At 39.5% G+C, this 18904-nt stretch overlaps 1 protein-coding gene across 1 annotated transcript in view; it reads left to right on the forward strand.

The window, feature by feature from the left end:
* The first annotated feature begins 4306 nt into the window (after positions 1 to 4306).
* The window catches only part of BVES (blood vessel epicardial substance), a 32309-nt gene continuing 17711 nt past the window's right edge, over positions 4307 to 18904 (forward strand). The window contains exons 1-6 of the mRNA XM_058566550.1: positions 4307 to 4539; positions 7383 to 7507; positions 10110 to 10297; positions 11108 to 11216; positions 17656 to 17823; positions 18755 to 18896. Of these exons, the coding sequence (XP_058422533.1) occupies positions 4314 to 4539; positions 7383 to 7507; positions 10110 to 10297; positions 11108 to 11216; positions 17656 to 17823; positions 18755 to 18896 (958 nt within the window). The 5' untranslated portion in view covers positions 4307 to 4313. The remainder of the gene's footprint in view (positions 4540 to 7382; positions 7508 to 10109; positions 10298 to 11107; positions 11217 to 17655; positions 17824 to 18754; positions 18897 to 18904) is intronic.

The raw sequence follows: 18904 nt of genomic DNA on the forward strand, positions 1-18904 counted from the left end.
CAAACCGCCAGCCTCAGACGCGCTCTTCCCGGCCCTTCCTGCTTGTTCTGAGATGCGGGCAACCGTCCCAGAAAGGAGTTACACGAGTGCGTTGCTCGACTTTGAGGGGGAATGAAGAGTCTAGTTCTCATTTCTTATCCTGATTTCTCTCCCTGCGGGCACCCTACTGCTCGAGTTATCCCCACGGGGATGAGCAACCAACGCCGCTGGTCGCAGGATGTTGCCCGCCCCCTACTCATGTCCAAACAAGGACAGAATCGAGAAGTAGAGAGGAAACGAGGAAAGAAAGAAGCGGGTGTTTCAAACTGATCGCGGCTGTGCAGTGCAGACGCGGCGGTGGAGTCGGAGGAGCGGGGCTGGAGTCCTGGCCGAGCCCCGGGCTCCGCCCGCCGGGGGGCGCCGGGGCGGCGGGCGCGTGCGCGGTGCGGCCCCAGCCCCGTGCCGCCGCCGCGATGACTATTTTAGTCAAAGCCGCCGCCGGCGCGGGGACCCGGCGCGGGCGGAGGAGCCTCCCGACCCGCCGATCGGCCGAGGCTTTCGCGTCGGGCGCCCGTCGTGTCGCCGTGTCCCCCGCGCCCCGCTGCTGCCGCCCCAAACTTTGGCCGGCGCCGCCCAGGCTCCGTGCCAGGGACAAGCCAGGTAAGGAGCGGGGGGCGCAGCTGCCGCCGACTCCCCCCGCGCGCCCGGCTATTTGCAGCCTCGAGCTTCCGGGGCTAAATCTAGAAGCGAAAGTTGGAGCCCTCCTCGGCTGGGCGCAACTTCGCCGACCCCGGCGGAGGCTGCCCGGTCCCCGTGCCTCGGCCGCGCGGAGCCCCGCCCTCTCCCGCCGGCCGCGCCTTCGCGGGGTTCCCTGTCCTTGGAAGCCGCTCTTCACCCTGGGTCTGAGCGCCGCGGCCACAGACCCTCAGGTGTCAGCGGCCGCGACTCGGGTCGGGCAGCGCCAGCGTCCCCGGGCGCTCGGGCCCCATCGGGTGCCCGTTCCCGCGCTGTGCCCCGAGCAAGCCCTTGGTGAGCTCGGCTTCTCCCCTCCCCGCTTGGTGAGCTCCTGGACCCTGAGCCCACTAGGGCTCCCCTGCCCCTGTAGGGCCGCCGGGTCCTACGCGGAGGCAGCGCGCAGCCGGGCGCACCGTGTCGCCCACCCCTGCCGGGCGCTGGGCGTTCGAGGTGGGGCACGGCGCTCGCCGCACGCTCCTCATGAACCGAGAGCTCCGGGTCAAGGAGAACAGTTGACACTGACCCTCTTTCTGTAAGGAGCGAGGTAAGCAGGGCCCCTGGGGAGCGCAGATGGCTGGGGAACCGGTGCTCCTCGCCACCCACCCGCGCCCCGTTTACGAGGCTTTGGGAAACGGGTTGTTGGCCAGACGGGTCCCAGAAACTGCTTGCTTTGAAGCAAGAATAGGTGCGAAAAGACTGTTAGCAACGTAATGCCCTTTGCCATTCCGACGATGTGCGAAGGTTCCGTTAGAATTACAGAATGAATTGAGTAAGTCTACCAGCACGACTTTTGCTCACTGCTATCTTTTTCATTTTTGTAGTTTGGTGAAGGGTTAATGTTAGTTTCACCATTTAGCCCTGCATACACTATTTGAAAACCAATAGATAAACAGGAGTTTACTAGAACAGGTAATTTCAGGAATTAGACTCCAAGGAACTAATAGGAGAAAGAAAATTTCTCTTGATTTAGTTAAAATTAATCTGAACCTTTACCAATTTACCAGTCCAACCTTCCTCATTAGACCCATTCATTCTGTGTATGAAGATTAGTTCGGTGTAAGCCACGTAAATCCCTTTAGTAGTGATCAAAGGAAGCTGAAACTGTCAAGATCTGATCGATATTTATTGACAATAGGTAACTGGCATTTTAAAATAGACATATAGCTAAATAATAGACAATAAATTATGTATAATAAATATATGATGTTAATTATTATACAATATATAATACATGTAGAAAATTAAATAAATATGTAGACTGTATATATATATCTTTAATAAGATGTGGTGCATCAAAATATGTTGAGGATTATCCTACCTTTTAAAACTTCATATTACTATTTCCCTGGTTCTTGGGTCAATAGATCATAGTTTTCCTATCAGTTCTCTTGACCAGAAATTGGTATTTTTAGTGCGATTTAGAGAACTTTTAAAAGCCTGAAACTGAACTACAGTGGATTAGTTGGCAATACAGGTGTAATCGGGTGGCTGTGAGGGGGAATTTATTAATTAACTTACTGTATAAATGTGTATTAGAGCCACAAGCTATTAAAACTTGAAGGAGTTTCAAAGACCATCTAGTCCAGTTGTCCCTATTCCCAGGAAGAAGCGGACCCAAGGAGCAGAAGTGACTTTGCCTGGCTTATGTGGCTGCCCGGGGCTTGTGGTGTAGGACCTGACTCGCTCAATCTCAGGAAGGCAAGGCCCTCTCCTGTCTTTGCTGCTGGGGTTTGGGGAGACCAAAAAGTGATTTCTGAAAGTGTTCGTCATGTCTGTGTACCCTCCATGTGGCTTTCACCTCTGCCTCTGGCATTCTCTATAGAGGCTAGGCCTTGGATATACAAAGATAAATATGATGTTGTCCCTGCCTCATAGAGAACATAGGATAGTTAGAAGAACAAATAGGACAATGGGAGTGAAAGCTTGTTCTAAAGTGCCATGGAAATGGTATGGTGACACTAACTTATGAGTGATAGAGGACATTTAATATCATTCTCCCTCCTGCAGAAATTATGAGCTCAATTCTGATTTGGTCCTTGAAAACCAACTTTGGATAAATAGATTTATTAAAATAATGATATCTCCCATCCCAGCAGGCTTATATTTTTATTGATTCAAACATTTGGAAAGTAGTTGACTTTTTATGATTCCTTTTTGCAGCAAATCAATAGCTAAGTCAACTATTTCCTATATTTATGAGCTATTTCAGAATGATGGGAAGAGATCTTTAATTGACTCGATCATTTCATTCACAGTTTGTAAATTTGTGTGTATGTTTATCATCTTAAGAGAAGTGGAATTCTTTCACATTTATCTATTAATGTCCTTTCAAAATGTCCAACCTTACCAATTATTCTACCACCTAAAACCTTTACTTTAGTATGATGAAAAAAATGGAAAAGTATAGCTTATTGCATGACCTTATTTGGCAAGAAATTCATATTTATAAATTAAATTTAAAGGCATTTTGGGTCCCCATTTGGAATTCTTTCCCTGAAACAAAACAATTCACATATTCTATAAATGTACATAGTTTTTATTGGGGCCAATTTGTATGACTAATAATAGAGTTTTATAAATACCAGACCAAGGACAGGTAATATAGTCAGGAAATAGTGCCACTTTGTGTTAAGGTTTATGTAAGCATGTGTAAAATGTATATTCTTTGAAATGTATTTGCTACAGATTTTAATATTAAATAGTTGATTGTATATTCATGACCCTTTCTATATATATATATATATATATATATATATATATATATATATATAAGAAAGCTGGAAGTTTACTACTTTTCAATTTGTGAGATGTTACCAACTAGAATTTTTATAGGAAAGAAAGTAGAGATTTAAATTACACAGTAAAAGAAGGAGTAAATGTTATATCTCTCTGTGTACATATAAATGATTATAGTAATGTATTTATTATGTGCATATATAATGTAGAATGAATATATGTATGTCGTAATGATTTAACGACAGTATAAATTTAGAGCCTTCCAAATATCCTAAGGCTTCAAATAGTAAATATTTCAAATAGTAAATATTTTCAAAAATACTTTCTGAAAGTATTCAAAAAATCAATTTTTCCAGTTATTTTTCTTGTGTTTGAATTCAGTGTTACTAGTGGGAATATGATGGAAGGCTATACTAAATAACTTTGTAATTGCTAGGTTTATCAACACCGGTGATTGTCTTTTAGACTAGTTAATTCCCTCATTCCTCTCTCTCCCACCATGTATGTTTATATACAGATATATAGAGATATATACAGATACTCAGATACATATATATATATATGTCAGGGAATAGTTGTACACTATAATGCTAAGTATTTTATATATTTCATTTCATTTAATCATAAAGTCAAATGAGATATTATTATCATCATATAATAGATAAGGAAATGGATACATTTAATAGGTGACAGAGCTGGGATTTGAACGTGGGTCTGCTTAATGGGTAATCACCAGAGAAGTCTGTTTACCAACATTTAGTTTACAGAAATAATATTGGTATAACACCTATAGGGGTGATAAGATACAGCTGCCATTTTTATGACTGTCTTTTCATTTATTTGTTTTTATAGGAATTTTCGAGATGAATTATACTGAGTCCAGCCCATTGGCAGAATCAACTGCAATAGCTTTTACACCTGAGTTAGAGAGCATCATACCTGTGCCTTCCAATGAGACCACTTGTGAAAACTGGAGAGAGATACATCATCTAGTTTTTCATGTAGCAAATATTTTTTTTGCAATTGGGTTGATTATTCCAACTAGTCTTCACCTTCATATGATACTTCTTAGGGGGATGTTTACTATAGGTAAGATTCTAGCTGAGAGTTGGTATAGCTTTTCTGTAACTGGCATCAGATGGGCTTTGTACTGCGGGCTTCAGAGTAGCCCTTGTCAGGTCTATAGCATACCAAAAATTTAAGTCTTCATTAGAGAATTAACAGTATATCAAGTAACTTAGAGCATAGGCCTTCACATGCCACATCTCTCCCTTACTTACTTTAGATAAAACTAAGTATGTTTTCATATGTTGCTTAGATTTTCCAGATATCAGAAAAGCCATTTGTGTGTAAGAGTGTGGACTCTGAAGCCAGATTGTGTGATTTGAATCCTGGTTCCAACACTTGCTGTGTACCTGTGGCAAGTGATGTAACCTTTCTATACCTCAGTTTCCCCATGTGTCAAATATGGGTAAAAATAATACCACCTCCTGGGGTTGTCATGACAAGTAAATGAGTGTGTGTGTGTCATATATATATTTGACTTATAATAGTGCTGGCACATAGTAAGAACTATATAGTCTTAACTATTATTATTTGAATAGGCATTTACTTGCTGTGGCCAGTAGAGCAACATTGGGAACAAAAGCAATTACCCAGACACAATAGTTCAAGTTAAACTTTTTTGGGGGCCCCAGTAACCCTGATGAAGCAGGTTGAATTAATTCACGTCAAAATACTAAAATGATTGAATTATTTTAGCCATTGATTCTTGACAAATTACTCTGATTATTTCCCTGATGATTCATTCATTCAGGTGCATTTTTGAGCACTGGTAATGTGTCAGACAAAACTTGAAGAAGGCAGTCTCCATCCTGGAGAAAGACACTTTTGGGGGCTGGAGAGAAACAGATGGGTGGTCACATGTGACATGTCAGATGCTGTGATGCAGGTGTGCCCCTGTGCCAGGAAGAAATGGAGAGGATAGGCTCAGCATAATGGTGGAGCAGGGTCCCATTGAGGAGATGACACTAGAGCTGGCTTTATCCTGGAAGATGAGCAGGGTTTCTTTGAGTGTGAGCGTGTGCGTTATCCAGGTAAAAGGCACAGAGGAGAGGGAAACTCAGATATTGAGGGACAATGAACAGTAGCTCATTGTGCCTGAAATAGATGAAAAATGACAAGGAATCGTCAAAGAAGAGGCTGGAAGGGTAGCTAGAGGGTCGCTGGTGGGACTTCTGTGGCTCTTGCCTGGGAGTACAAGATAGGGATTACAGCAGGAGGAGCAGAATGTTGAATGAAAAAAAACCACACCCTATAAAAATTATGAATTTTAAGACAGTTTTGGAGGTGGAACAGACCAAGGAGATCACTAGTCTAACACTTTATAAATAGAGAAACTGAGGCCTGGAGAAGTTAAGTGACTCATCTAAAATTAAGACCAGGAGACAGTGGCAAAACCAGGACCATGATTCAGGTCCTCCAGCTTCCCACTCTGTCCTTCCATTACATTACCCTGTCTCCTTAAGTCATAATATTTTAGATTTCTTCAGTATTTGCTGTGTAATATTATTTAAAGAGCACTTAAATTTTCACATTTTAGGCTATTATTCAAGTGCTCCAAATCATTCTGATGAAATAAAAAATTGCAAATGAATAACTTTTTAAAGTGGGAGGTTTGCTTTTATGTGTGTATGTGTCATTGATATATGTGTATCATATTGCTAATTTTATTTTAAATTAAGAATAATAGGGGCAGCCCCGTGGCTTAGCGGTTAAGTGCGTGCGCTCCGCTGCCTGCGGCCTGGGTTCGGATCCCGGGCGCGCACTGTCGCACTGCTTCTCTGGCCATGCTGAGGCCGCGTCCCACATACAGCAACTAGAAGGATGTGCAACTATGACATACAGCTATCTACTGGGGCTTTGGGGGAAAAAAATAAATAAATAAAATTGTAAAATAATAATAATAATAATAAATTAATTAAAAATAATATATTGACTCTCCCATCATAAAATTGATCAAAAGAAACTGCAAATGTGTACAAACGTTTTGGAAAACAATTCTTCAGTGTCATCATAAATTTCATTCCCTTGACTTACTGTCAGGTAATCCACCCTAAGCAGTCACAAAAACAGATAAATTTTTATGTATGAAGATGTTTTGGCTACTTACCAAAAATTACACCCCCAAAAATCTCATCTGTTCACCGGTAGGGAGATGGTTAAATAAATTATGATTTAATCAGTTGCAGTCATTAAAAACTATGTATGCGAAGAGTTTTAATGAAATGAGAAAATCATTAGAATAAGTAAAAGAGTAGGTTTTTAGATGTATATTCATTAGGTTTGCCGTCAGGTAAAAATACATAAAGTCTGTAAGAAAATGTTAAATATAAATAGTGGTTTTCTTTAAGTACATAGTAGAATTATGGATATTTTCCCCTTTTAAAAAATATTTTCTGAGCCAGCCCTGATGGCGTAGTGGTTAAAGTTTGGCACTCTCACTGTTTCAGTGGCCCTGTTTGTTTCCTGGTTGTGGAACCACACCACCCATCTGTCAGTTGCCGTGCTGTGGCAGTGGCTCACATAGGAGAACTAGAAGGACCTACAACTAGGATATATAACCATGCAGTGGGGCTTTGGGGAGGGAAACAAAAAAGAGGAAGATTGGCAAAAGATGATAGCTCAGGGCAAATCTTTCCCTGCAAAAAAAACATATATTTTCTATACTTTACAGATTTTCTGCAACAAAAGCATGGGTTGTTTTTTTTTTTTGGTCATCAGACAAAAAACAATATAACTTAATGTGATGTTGGGCTTCAGTATTCCTAAAATGTGTTTGGTTTCTTTTACATACAGAGGATAACAAATTTATTAAGCTACATGCTGAAGCTATTCTAGACATGTAACATGTGAACTTGGTTCTTCAACAGGATGTACCCTTTACATCGTCTGGGCCACTCTCTACCGATGTGCCTTGGATGTCATGATCTGGAACTCTGTGTTCCTGGGTGTCAACGTTTTGCATCTTTTATATCTTTTGTACAAGAAAAGACCGGTAATTACTAAAAATTAATCAAAAAGGAAGAGATTTTAAAGCTTAAAAGCTTTTAAATTACTTTGTTCAGACTTGAGAATAAGCATCTAACATCTTTATTCTCTTTAATATCATTTCTTTGAAAATTAGACTTTTTGTTTACATATGCCTGAAAGTGAAACATTTGAATACATGAAATTTGTTCTACAGACAAGTTTTTAAAACTTTTTAAATCATTAAGGCAATTTAGACATGAGAGAACATGACAATTTTCTCTCTTTTTTTAGTTGTATAACTTCATTATTTCTTTTGTCTATTGATATTCATATATCACTTGGGAATATCTTTGCCTAGTTATAAAATTAATTACTCATAGTCAACTTCCATGAGCATACTAATGATTGATGAATAGCTCATGTTATTTTTTTCATGCTGTTTTTTTAAATGTAATGACTTTTTTTCTCTTATGCCCAAAATATTCATTTATGGAAGTCACCATTTTTGGTGAGTTGTTACCAAAACACTAGTATTTAACTTTTTCTTTTCAACACTGGTTGATCTTGCTGTGTTTCCTTGGTCATACCAAGAACAAAAAGATGTGAATAGAATAGGAAAACAGCATGGCTCCTAGAAATCACTCCATTAGTGTTTACTGACTACCCAAAGCACACACGAATATTCAGTAAAGTAAAAGATATAATACTTGCCCTAATCCTATGTTCAAGGCCAGACATGGGTGTAGAAAACTAGTAGAAAATAAGACAATTCATAGGAAATTACAATTTGAATGACACAGATGATATATGTAATAGGTATTCTACTAGATTGTAACCTCCTCAAACATTATAACCCAGTTTGTTTTGCTTACCATATTAGTCAGTTTTCTCTAGTTTATGCTGTGTAACAAACAACCCAAAAATCTCAGTGACATATAGCAGCAACAGGCTTTTTTGCTCACTTGCCTTAGACATGGACTCTGGCAACTGTGTATCAGCTGTGACTTTGTTCCCTGTGTCTTCATTTTAAGTCTCTGCTGAAGAAGCAGATTCTGTCTGGACGTGCACTCTCATGGCAGAGAGAAAAGTCCCAGAGAACAAAAGAGAAATACCTAATGTCTCTTAAAACTTTGGCTCACATTTCATTGGTCAAAGCAAGTGACATGGCCAAGCCTGGTAATGTGGGAGTAGGATGGGGTAAGGGGATAAACAATCCTCTTCTGAGGGGTGGGAGCAGCAAATCATTGGGAACAATAATATCATCTACCACACTTACTGTTGTATTTCCTGTTCCTGTCAACCATGATTGACACATCATAGGTGCTCAGAAAAACATTTGATGAGTGGATGCTTTCAAAGAGAAGACTTAAGGCTTCATGAAGGAATTGGGGCTTGAGCTAAGTCTTACAGGATGAGCAGATTATGAAAATGAGTCAATAGATTTTTCAGTTCATATGTTCATTACTGTGTCACATTGGCTAGTGCGCATGCTGGAAATGAGACATATTTGTGAATAAATTATTTTAAACACTCATTACTAGAGCTCTGGAGTGGACGAGGTAGATGATGGTAATAATGAGGATTATGGTTTCAGAATATCAGAACTTGCTGGAACCCAAGTTCTGAACAAAAGATTCAGAAGATGCTGATGTGATGGTTGCACTGAGGAAGTAAATCACTTAGTACCTGTGCTTTTGTTTCTTCTCAGACTATCAGTCTACATTTTTGAAAAATATAAGTGCTGATTCTTCATTAGAATGAAACAGCAGGACAAGAGCTTTGCAGATGCTGCAGTGACATCTGAGCAGCTCTCTTGATCTGGGTCTACCAGCTTCATAGTGTAGCTGCCATAGATTTCATTGGGATGGATGATCATTTGAGCCCCAGTGTTCATTCACATGCGGTACAGTTTTCCCAGACTGATGCTGGGCCCACAGATGGACTGTGACCTGGGCCTTGGATAGTCTGACAGCAGGGACAATTTTGCTTTTCTCTTCTCCAGTAGCTAGCTTTACTTGTCAGGGGATTCTCCATTCTACAGAGTTTATTTTAGCTTAGAATGAAATTGCTGCACTGAAACCATTTTATACTCTTTACTTTGCTTCAGAATAAAAAATGAGAAGCAATGTTTGTAGCCATGGATGTTTGTTTTCCTATCTTGATGCATTAAATAATAATTACATGTAGATACGGTGCTTAATGCGTATGTTTTCGTGAATTTGTTTCCACGTTGATTCCTATTTTATGTGTTTATTTTCTTGCTGTAATATTTCAAGGTTAGTATAATTTCTTTCTGTGAAACAAAATTGTTCTAAAAACGAAAAGGTTTTACATTATTTATAGAAAATGCTAAGACTGGGAAGGTGAATGTTGTGACAATATTCAGAACCTCCACAGTTGCTTTATGGCTCAGAGGAAGAGATGTGATCAGTAGTGCAAATCTTTCCCATATGCTCTCCGAGTTCAGTTTAACTGCAAAAGTGCCGTTTTAGCATGGAAACTTAGATCACCACTTACTCTCAGTGTAAGATTCCATTTGTTTGTTCTCTAAACCATATTGAGACCACGGAAGCCAACGTTTTGGTGTGGCTACTTTAGCGCAGCATCTCATCATTGCTGCATTTCAGGTGAAGATTGAAAAGGAACTCAATGGCATCTACCGGCGGTTGTTTGAACCGCTCCGTGTGCCTCCAGATTTGTTCAGAAGATTGACTGGACAGTTCTGCATGATCCAAACCTTGCAAAAGGGCCAGACTTATGCTGCAGAGGATAAAACCTCAGTTGACGACCGTCTGAGTATTCTCTTGAAGGGAAAGTAAGTACTCTGTGGAAATTGGAATTCCCAGGTTGCCTTGAATCTTATTATGGCCTCTGGGTAGGAAATGAATGTGGAGGGGAAGCTTGCTAACTAATGGAGGAAGCAGTCACAGAGTTTGTTGCTGGTGAAATTTCATTTTACCACTGCATTTTAGAATGCTATAGAGCAACATGTTAAAGTTACATAGGATTTGCTGCTCTGAATCTTGTTGATGTCAGGATTCTCAATTGTTAATATTTTTAACCTTTTATTTAAAATTAATGAGCCAACACTGAAGTAGGTTTAAATCAGGTATTAAAATTCAAGAACCTTATGCATGTTTCAGAGGTGATTTATTTTTTTGAATATTACAAAAATACAACTTCTGGGAATATCAGTCTTCTGGGGAGAGAGCCAGTGTATATTGTTCTGGCATAATTATTATTAATGTTAATAATAATTTAATAATTGTTATAATGAATGTATAATATTAAATATTATAATAATTTAATAATTATTATTTCTCCCTCAAAAGTGTCTGAGTTTGAGTAATAAATTGTATGGTCACCCCAGCTATAAGAGCGATGATGACCGTTGGAAGGCACATGTCTGGTTCAACAGAGGATGCTTTTTTTTTCTGGTTGTTGGTGAAACTTATTTTGAAATAAATACTTGTGCTTCAGGAAGTGCTTTTAATTATGTCAGTCATCTGTGGAATGTTTCAAACTTGCGTACAAAATTCAAACCCATTAGATTATGGAGATTTTAAGGATTGTCATGTTATTTGTGAACTATTATGTGTTTATTGACATTAATTTCTGTCATCAGAATGAAGGTTTCCTATCGAGGACATTTTCTGCATAACATTTACCCCTGTGCCTTCATAGATTCTCCTGAATTTAGATCAACTCAGATGCACAAAGGTGAAAAATTCCAGGTATGCTTTGGCATGATTTTTAAGAAGATTGAAACTAGTTCATGTCTCATTCAAAATCCAAAGGATATTAATAGAAAAGTGGCCATGATTTATTGAAAGAAGAGATGACCATATGGTATAGATAGTATGATCCCATTTTTGTAAAACTTAAAATAGTGTGTATACGTGCACAAAAGAGGTCTAGAAAGATATATCCTAATTTGGCCATGGCGTTAACCCTGCGTTGTGAGTTTGATTGCTTTTTTTTGTTTTCTTCCTTTGTGTTTATTTGAACTTTTACAATTTTTCCACTGAAAACATCTAATGCTTTTATTATGAGAAAAAAGGAAAATGTCAGTTGTGGATAATCAGTGTTCCTAAAACTCGTAATTGGTTACTTTTATTGGGGAAAAACAGAAAACTGGCTTTGCCCTAGAGAACTTTTGTTAATCCTTATGAAAAAAAAAATCTAATGACCTCACTGTTTTATATTTAATGAATATGTTTAAGGGCAAAGAATGATGTTTTTCATAGTTATAATAATTTGAACGTGGACCACTCAGCGTGATTCTTTTTCTGTCTTAAAAAAAATGCTCCGTTGCATGGCACTTCGTTTTGATTCTTTCTGTAAGTATCCGGTCCTGTTTTATTTCCCTCATTACTGGTAGGAAAGTAGCCAAGAAAAAGGGTGCGAGTTTCCTTTAAGCTCAGCCTCTAAATAAATAGCAGTAAGGAAATATCCTGAGAACAAGGTTGCTTATGAGCCAGAGCGTAAATGTATATAGGTAGGAAGTGGAATAGAAGGGGATATTGTCGCCTGAGGGAGGAAAAGTCAGTGTTTCTTGATGACAGATCTTATTTTGGAATCTCCTTTTGAGATACTATACAATTTGGGATGCCGCATGGAGATAAAAGGACAATTTACAGACACACAGTTTAGTTTAGTTTATTTACAATGGTTTCAGCCCTGCCCTGCTCCCACCCTGCCTGAGTAACCTGCACAACTTGTTAAAATTATGTATATTTACTAGAAGGTCTCATATAAGTTCACTAACTGGCTTCACTGCTGTTCCCAAGCTGGCTGAGCTTAAGATACAGAAGGAGAGTGAACGCTGTGTCCTGGCTCCCCTAGTTTACACTCTCACCTTGTGTTTGTGAGGGTCAGCGGTGCACTGAGAGTAACCTTCTTATTGTATCTTTATTCACCACCTTCTGCAGACTAGTACAGGGCCACTTCTTTCCTCTCGCCTTCTTTCCTCTGACCTCCTTATAATTTCTTTATCCAAAGCCCAAGTTTTCCATGCTGTATCCATTTCTTCGTGTATAGTGGCAAGTGGTTTTACACAATAGCTCAGTCTTATGTACTCCTGAGGAGACTGGGATTTGGGAGAGGATGGGAACTGAACCTTTTTTGTTTCCAGAAACAAGTGGCCCCTGAGAGGCCAGGGATATAACATGTACTATCTTTTCCACTGGACCTCAAATTATATTATACAGTCATGTGCTGCATAACAGCATTTCAGTCAACAACGGACTGCAACAGTGGTGTCATAAGATTAGTACCATATAGCCTAGGTGTGTAGTAGGCTATACCATCTAGGTTTGTGTAAGTACACTCCATGATGTACACATGACAAAATCGCCGAATGACGCATTTCTCAGAGTGTATCCCTGTTGTTAAGCGATGTATGAATGTATTTATAATTAAGTTAATAAAAAAGAATTCATACCAGTAGTTACAATTTTCTTTCTCCTTGAGGACTGAGGATTGGAATTTGTGGTTGATAAATGTTCCTGATAATTGCTATTAAGATTCCAAAAACATGACCAAAATTGAGGTACCGTAGCTGGGTGGAGGATATTTATTCAGCCTTCCCAAATACCAGTCAGCTTTTCTCTGTGTAGACTCTGGTGTGGCATTTCCTGATTGGCCAATGGGTAAAAACTCCCCTAGCATCATCGAACCTGTGTCCTTTACAATTGGAGCAGACTCCATCAGAATAAGCCCTGGGGAGAGATTATGTTCTGATTGTTTACAAAATGTTCCTCTTGGCAGATACTCAAGAGAAAAAATAGCTGTTGCACATCTGTGTAGGAGTCTATTGCCTCTTTGTGAAGCAAGTTTCCAAATGAAAAATGTCACGTGCTCCCAGGGCTAACTTCTCACTGTCTCTGCCCATGGCAGAGGACACTTGAAATTGTCAGTAGTGGTCAAACCTCTCCAGCCACACAACTTTTACCTGCTCATCTCATTTTTCTCTAACTCTGAACAGTTACAAGTGTTCTGACAAGGAGCTACTTCCTTTGAATTTTTATTTCTTTAAATTCACTCTTTGGTCTAGGGGTTCTAGTGAATTAGACAATAGGGTGAAAGGAGGAAAGAAAGGCAAGTGGACTCAATGACTGTCCCTTGAGATTGCACACAAATGTTGCTCAGGCACATGTGGTCATTACAATGACAGGCATAGAGACAGAGCTGAGAAAACAGCTTCTGAACTTACAGCTGCTCCCTCCGTGCTTACGGTCATTTTGGTACTTACAGACCAACGTTGCTACTTAGAACTGTGGATAGAATCTTGAGTATCATTACCACAAAAGGTGCAAGTCGTCTTTTGTGTTTGATTTCCTCTTCTTTCTGCCCTCATTTTATATCAAGTGAGCTTCACCATTTGCATGTTTTTCTTTTGTATTCTGGCTCACACTATTGCCTTCCCATAGTCGATAGCATGTCCTGGGAAGCCTGAAAATCAAAGCTTCATTGACTTTAAGGGAGGAAGAATGTCTTAGAGACAGATGTCCAAACTCTTGTGAAGTAATGAACACTAAGTTTTAATGGGTATTTAAACAAAACCTTACCTCAGCAGTAAGTAAATCTTTTGGTTAAGCTGCAAAGCAATTTCATCTGCCACTGTTGATTCTGCTGTGTTTTAGTGCTTTTGAGAACTCAGTAAGCATCAGTTGAACAGATCACTTCTAGCACATTTTCGTATTCTTGGTGTGTGAAATGTTGTACAATACATGAAGAAAAAAATAAATTCTCCCCTGAGGACAGTCAACCAGTCGTGTTGTCAGACTGCTGTTTCCAATGCTAGCACATTCAGCACTTCCCTCAGACGCCCTTTTTCTTGTGTAATATATCTTCTCATTATGTGAGGGTGTAGAATTGTTTGGAATCTAATGTGAAGGATTGATCCAGTGTCTTGAGGTAATCATGGCAAACCCGGTTACAAACCCTTAGTCTAATTCTCTACCTGAATGAAATCTTTTTGTCTTTTTTTTTTTTTTTTTTGGTGAGGAAGATTAGCCCTAAGCTCACTTCTGTTGCCAATCCACCTCTTTTTTTGCTGAGGAAGATTGGCCCTGGGCTAACATCAGTGCCCATCTTCCTCTACTTTATATGGGACACCACCACAGCACGTCTTGACAAGCGGTGTGCCAGTCTGTGCCCAGGATCCAAACCCGCAAACCCCAGGCCATCGAAGTGGAGTGCACAAACTTTACTATTGCACTGGGGCAGCCCCCCTTCTGTATCTTTTATTGCCATGCTTGCTTTTATTTCTTCAGTAAAATTCTTCACAAGAACTCAAGCATGGCACTGCTGAGGTACCCTAATAACTTAAGAAGCAAATTTATTTTATGGAAGCTTTAAAAATTCCTATATTGCTTAATAAAAATTCCTCATTAAAAATATGTTTTACTTGACTGTTGTGACAAGAAATGATTAAATAAAACTATTTGGCAGAAGTGAAATATTAGCTATCAAGTAAAATGACCTTGGTCAATATGCTACTTACCCAATTCCAACTAAACGCCTGCTCTTGTAGACTTGTAAGTTATTCACACATACTGTAGGTATAGCTTATTATTTGAATACTGTTATTAAATTTAAATTTAATAATAATTTAAACAAGTTTAAAGTATTTTTCAACCATCAGTAAGAAATGAATTTGCTAAGAAAATTATGGTATCATATTAAAAGTATCACTGCCTCAGTGGAAACTTGAGGTTATTAAAATGGTTGAAGAGAAGTTAAATGCATTATACATCACCTAGGTTCAATTTCTTTTTCTTCTCCTGGATGGTTTCCAACTCCTCTTTTAACTTTTTCCTCCGTTTTACATGAATTTTATTTTCTAATGTCATGAATGACGTCTTTGCAAAATGAAGGAACCTCAACTCTCCTAACCCTTTCTTCAGCGCTTGGGTGCATGACTGGGCCACCATGAGTACCCAGTGCACACCTTTCTCTAATTACTCCTATAGAATATTCTTCAGTTGCCTTGCATTTACTTACCCATCTCCTACTGTTTCTAGGAACTCCTTAGAACTGGCTTGACCTTATACTTCTCTTCCTATAAATCTTGTCTTTTTTTGTTGTACATCTTTACTTATTATCACATTCCTCCACTAGAATGTAGACTTCATGACGTTGTGTTCAGCTTTCTTTGCAAGTGGAACTCTTGATGGTGAGCCAACCTTGTGGTCACTTGGCCAAATTACTTTCTATGTGATGGTCTTGATGAATATTGAACACATTGGGTAGGGTTTGGCCTGGAGGGAAAGTATGTCTGGGCTGGAAGTCAGAAGTGCTCACTCCACTGCTAATTAACATGTGTTCATGAATAAGTTTTTTGGTGCTTCTCATTTGGCATCTGAAAGATGGAAAGAATATTACCTGTCTTATCTTAAAGGCAATTTTGAGGATCCGCTTACAGGTAGATGTAAAAACACCTAAATGTTTAAAAGTAAAATACATATATAAAGTGAGTGGCATTATGTGCTATTGTTATTCCCTAGTTATTCTCTACCACTTTCCCCTGTTCTGTATTTGTCAAAACTCTTATGGCCACCTGAGGTTGTCATATTTCTTTATTTATTATCAGCTTCCTCCACTAGAATGTAAGCTTCTTAGGGCAAGGATCTTGTCTTTCTTGTTCACTGTTGTAACCTCAGTGCCTTGTTCAGTGTCTGTCATAAAGTTCATGCATAATAATGTGTGTTGAAAGAATGAATGAAATGTAGTGTTTCATTGAGTCGTAGAGCTGCTGATACGTTTCTTAAATCCAAATGTGGATTTCGATTTTGGAGATTCCTACTTTTAATATAATAAGTAAGTGCAAACTTTTTTCTAGGAATATTGACCCACTTTTTAAAGTAGCCAAACCCTCTAATTTGCTAAAGATCAGACTTCAGCTATTGACATGGAGAGAAGCTGGGTTTTCCATTTTCTCTCTTAGTAGACATAAATACCCCCTTGTCATCTGAAATATGTTTAATTTTGTGACTAGCCAAGGGGAAAGAGCTCCTTTAGAAATATTTGCTCTGAGGCTCAGATATGACTTAATGTCAACTTAAAAAATGTTTATTGATCTTCTACTTGGACAGGCATTGGGTTTAATGTTGAGGAAGTAAAAATGGTTTCTGCCTTCAACAGTATTTGTGTTCTTTTGTTAATTCCTTCATATAATAAATATGCATTGAGCACAACTCTGTGTTGGAAGCCGGGCATTCAGACGTGAGGATGCACTAGCCTTGCTGTCAGAGTACTCAGAAGAGACAGATCTGTCAACAGATTTAATGGATTTTGGATTCAGTGATATGCGATATTCATGAGCCTCATGAAGCTCAGAGGAGGAGTACTAAGTGATGGGAGGGACCTGCGTGGGAGGAAGGGCTTCCTGACGCTGAGCTGTGAGTGTGGGCATGGCCCTCACTCTGGAGAAAGGATTTATCAGAGGAATAAGCAAGCTCTGCGTAGTGCGATTACAGTGCTTTCCCACTTTCCATGTAACAATACGTAAGGAAAGGGTATGGTTTCCCAGTGCTGAGCTAACTAGGGGATCTCTATGAGGGTCCCCAGTGGGCTACCCTGGAACTAGCCTTGAAAGGTCACATTCGAGAAATACCTATGACAGAAGGACCCTCACTAGCCATATTCATCATTGACAGCCTGGGCCCTAAAACCAATTCGCGTGCGTCAGTCTTCTCATTCTCCAGTGTGTGTTGGCAGCGTCGGCTGGGCAGTTCTTTCATCTGTAACTTGCCTCCCCAATCTTACCTCAGTTCCTTTGGTTGCAGCTGTATTCTTAAACCCCTGTTGTAATTATCAGGGCGTAAAGAAATATTTGGTCGTAAATTATATGTACAGTCGGAACATCAGTCTGGTGCACTTTACAGCAGTGGTATTGACACAGGGGCCGTTCTTCTGTCACCACACCTCACAAAACAAAACAACGAAGCTTGGAGAATGTGCGTTTATTTAGTCTGAAGGTTGTTTTTAAATGTAATTCTATATTTTGTTATAGAAGCTTGTGTGTATTGGGTCTTATTTTAATTTAACTAATATGACAAATCATGGCTATAATAATATCCACCAAATTACTTCTCCCTGCCCCTAGGTTACTACAGTCATAATTCATATAGTTAGACATGCTTTTTTCTTTCTCTGTTTCTTTATCAGGTCACCATTATTGCAGATGATAACTGCAGATTTTTATGCTGGTCAAGAGAAAGATTAACTTACTTTCTGGAATCAGAACCTTTCCTGTATGAAATATTTAGATATCTTATAGGAAAAGACATTACAAATAAGCTGTATTCATTGAATGATCCCACTTTAAATGATAAAGTAAGTGTGTTTGTGTTTATTTTGTTAAATAAATATGTATAGTGAGGTATACCTCACTTTTATGCAATATATATTTTTCTGAATTTTCATTAATTACTCGTGTGTTAAGTGAGGTGGGAACGCTTGTAATTTAGAGACCCTTCGGGGAATCGTTTCTCAAGAGTGAGGAAATATTTTGTAGTTATTACATTTGACATGACCTGGTGAGGTGTCTCTAAGTGTCAGGGACCTCCATTTGTGGTGATGAGGTCTACCCTCTTCACAAAGAGTCTTTTAAGCAATCTTAGGAAGGTGGTGAGGGACTGGGAGGGGGCCGGGGGTGGAGGAGGCCCGAGAAGGCAGGGGAGTGGGGAGGCTGCAGACTGACAAACCCCAGCAAGCAGGAAGTTGGCATTTTCACCCTGGTGTCTTCCAGTCCTGCACTTCCTCCTGGTCAGCCCCCCTCCCAGAAAGCCCCTAAGTGACAAGAGAGGTCTGGGACAGAAGCCTGCAGCAATTCAGTTAGGAATTTCTAGCTGTATAGATCCTCAACAATTTGCACTTTGATCTTCATTTCCCCACATTTTCTTAAAAGGAAATTAAAATGATTACAGACGGGAACTTGCAAAATATTGTTTCTGTGATAAGTACTGTTCTCCAGGGACTGTGAGTATGGGTGGGTGCTTTCTTAAAATCGTCTTCTCTAGGCTGCTTATCAAATTCAGTTGGTGCTTATTACTTTTCAGATTAATAAATAGACTATTGAGTATATTAAATTTTTTTATAATGTATTTTAGTAATAGCTTATAATAAAAATTATAGCTAACATTTAATTGGGCACTTACTAGTTACCAGGTAGTCTTTGATTTCAAGGAAAAGTAAATGCTGCTTACAGGGAATATATGATCTAAGTTCCATAGATTCTCAGAAATCTTAAAACTTTGCTTTGTAGAAGGCCAAAAAGTTGGAACACCAGCTCAGCCTTTGCACACAGATCTCCATGCTGGAAATGAGGAACAGCATAGCCAGCTCCAGTGACAGTGAGGACGGCTTACACCAGTTTCTTCGGAGCACCTCCAGTGTGTCCTCTCTTCGTAAGTTA

Source organism: Diceros bicornis, chromosome 23 (genome assembly GCF_020826845.1).
Source record: "Diceros bicornis minor isolate mBicDic1 chromosome 23, mDicBic1.mat.cur, whole genome shotgun sequence".
Lineage (NCBI taxonomy): Eukaryota > Metazoa > Chordata > Mammalia > Perissodactyla > Rhinocerotidae > Diceros > Diceros bicornis.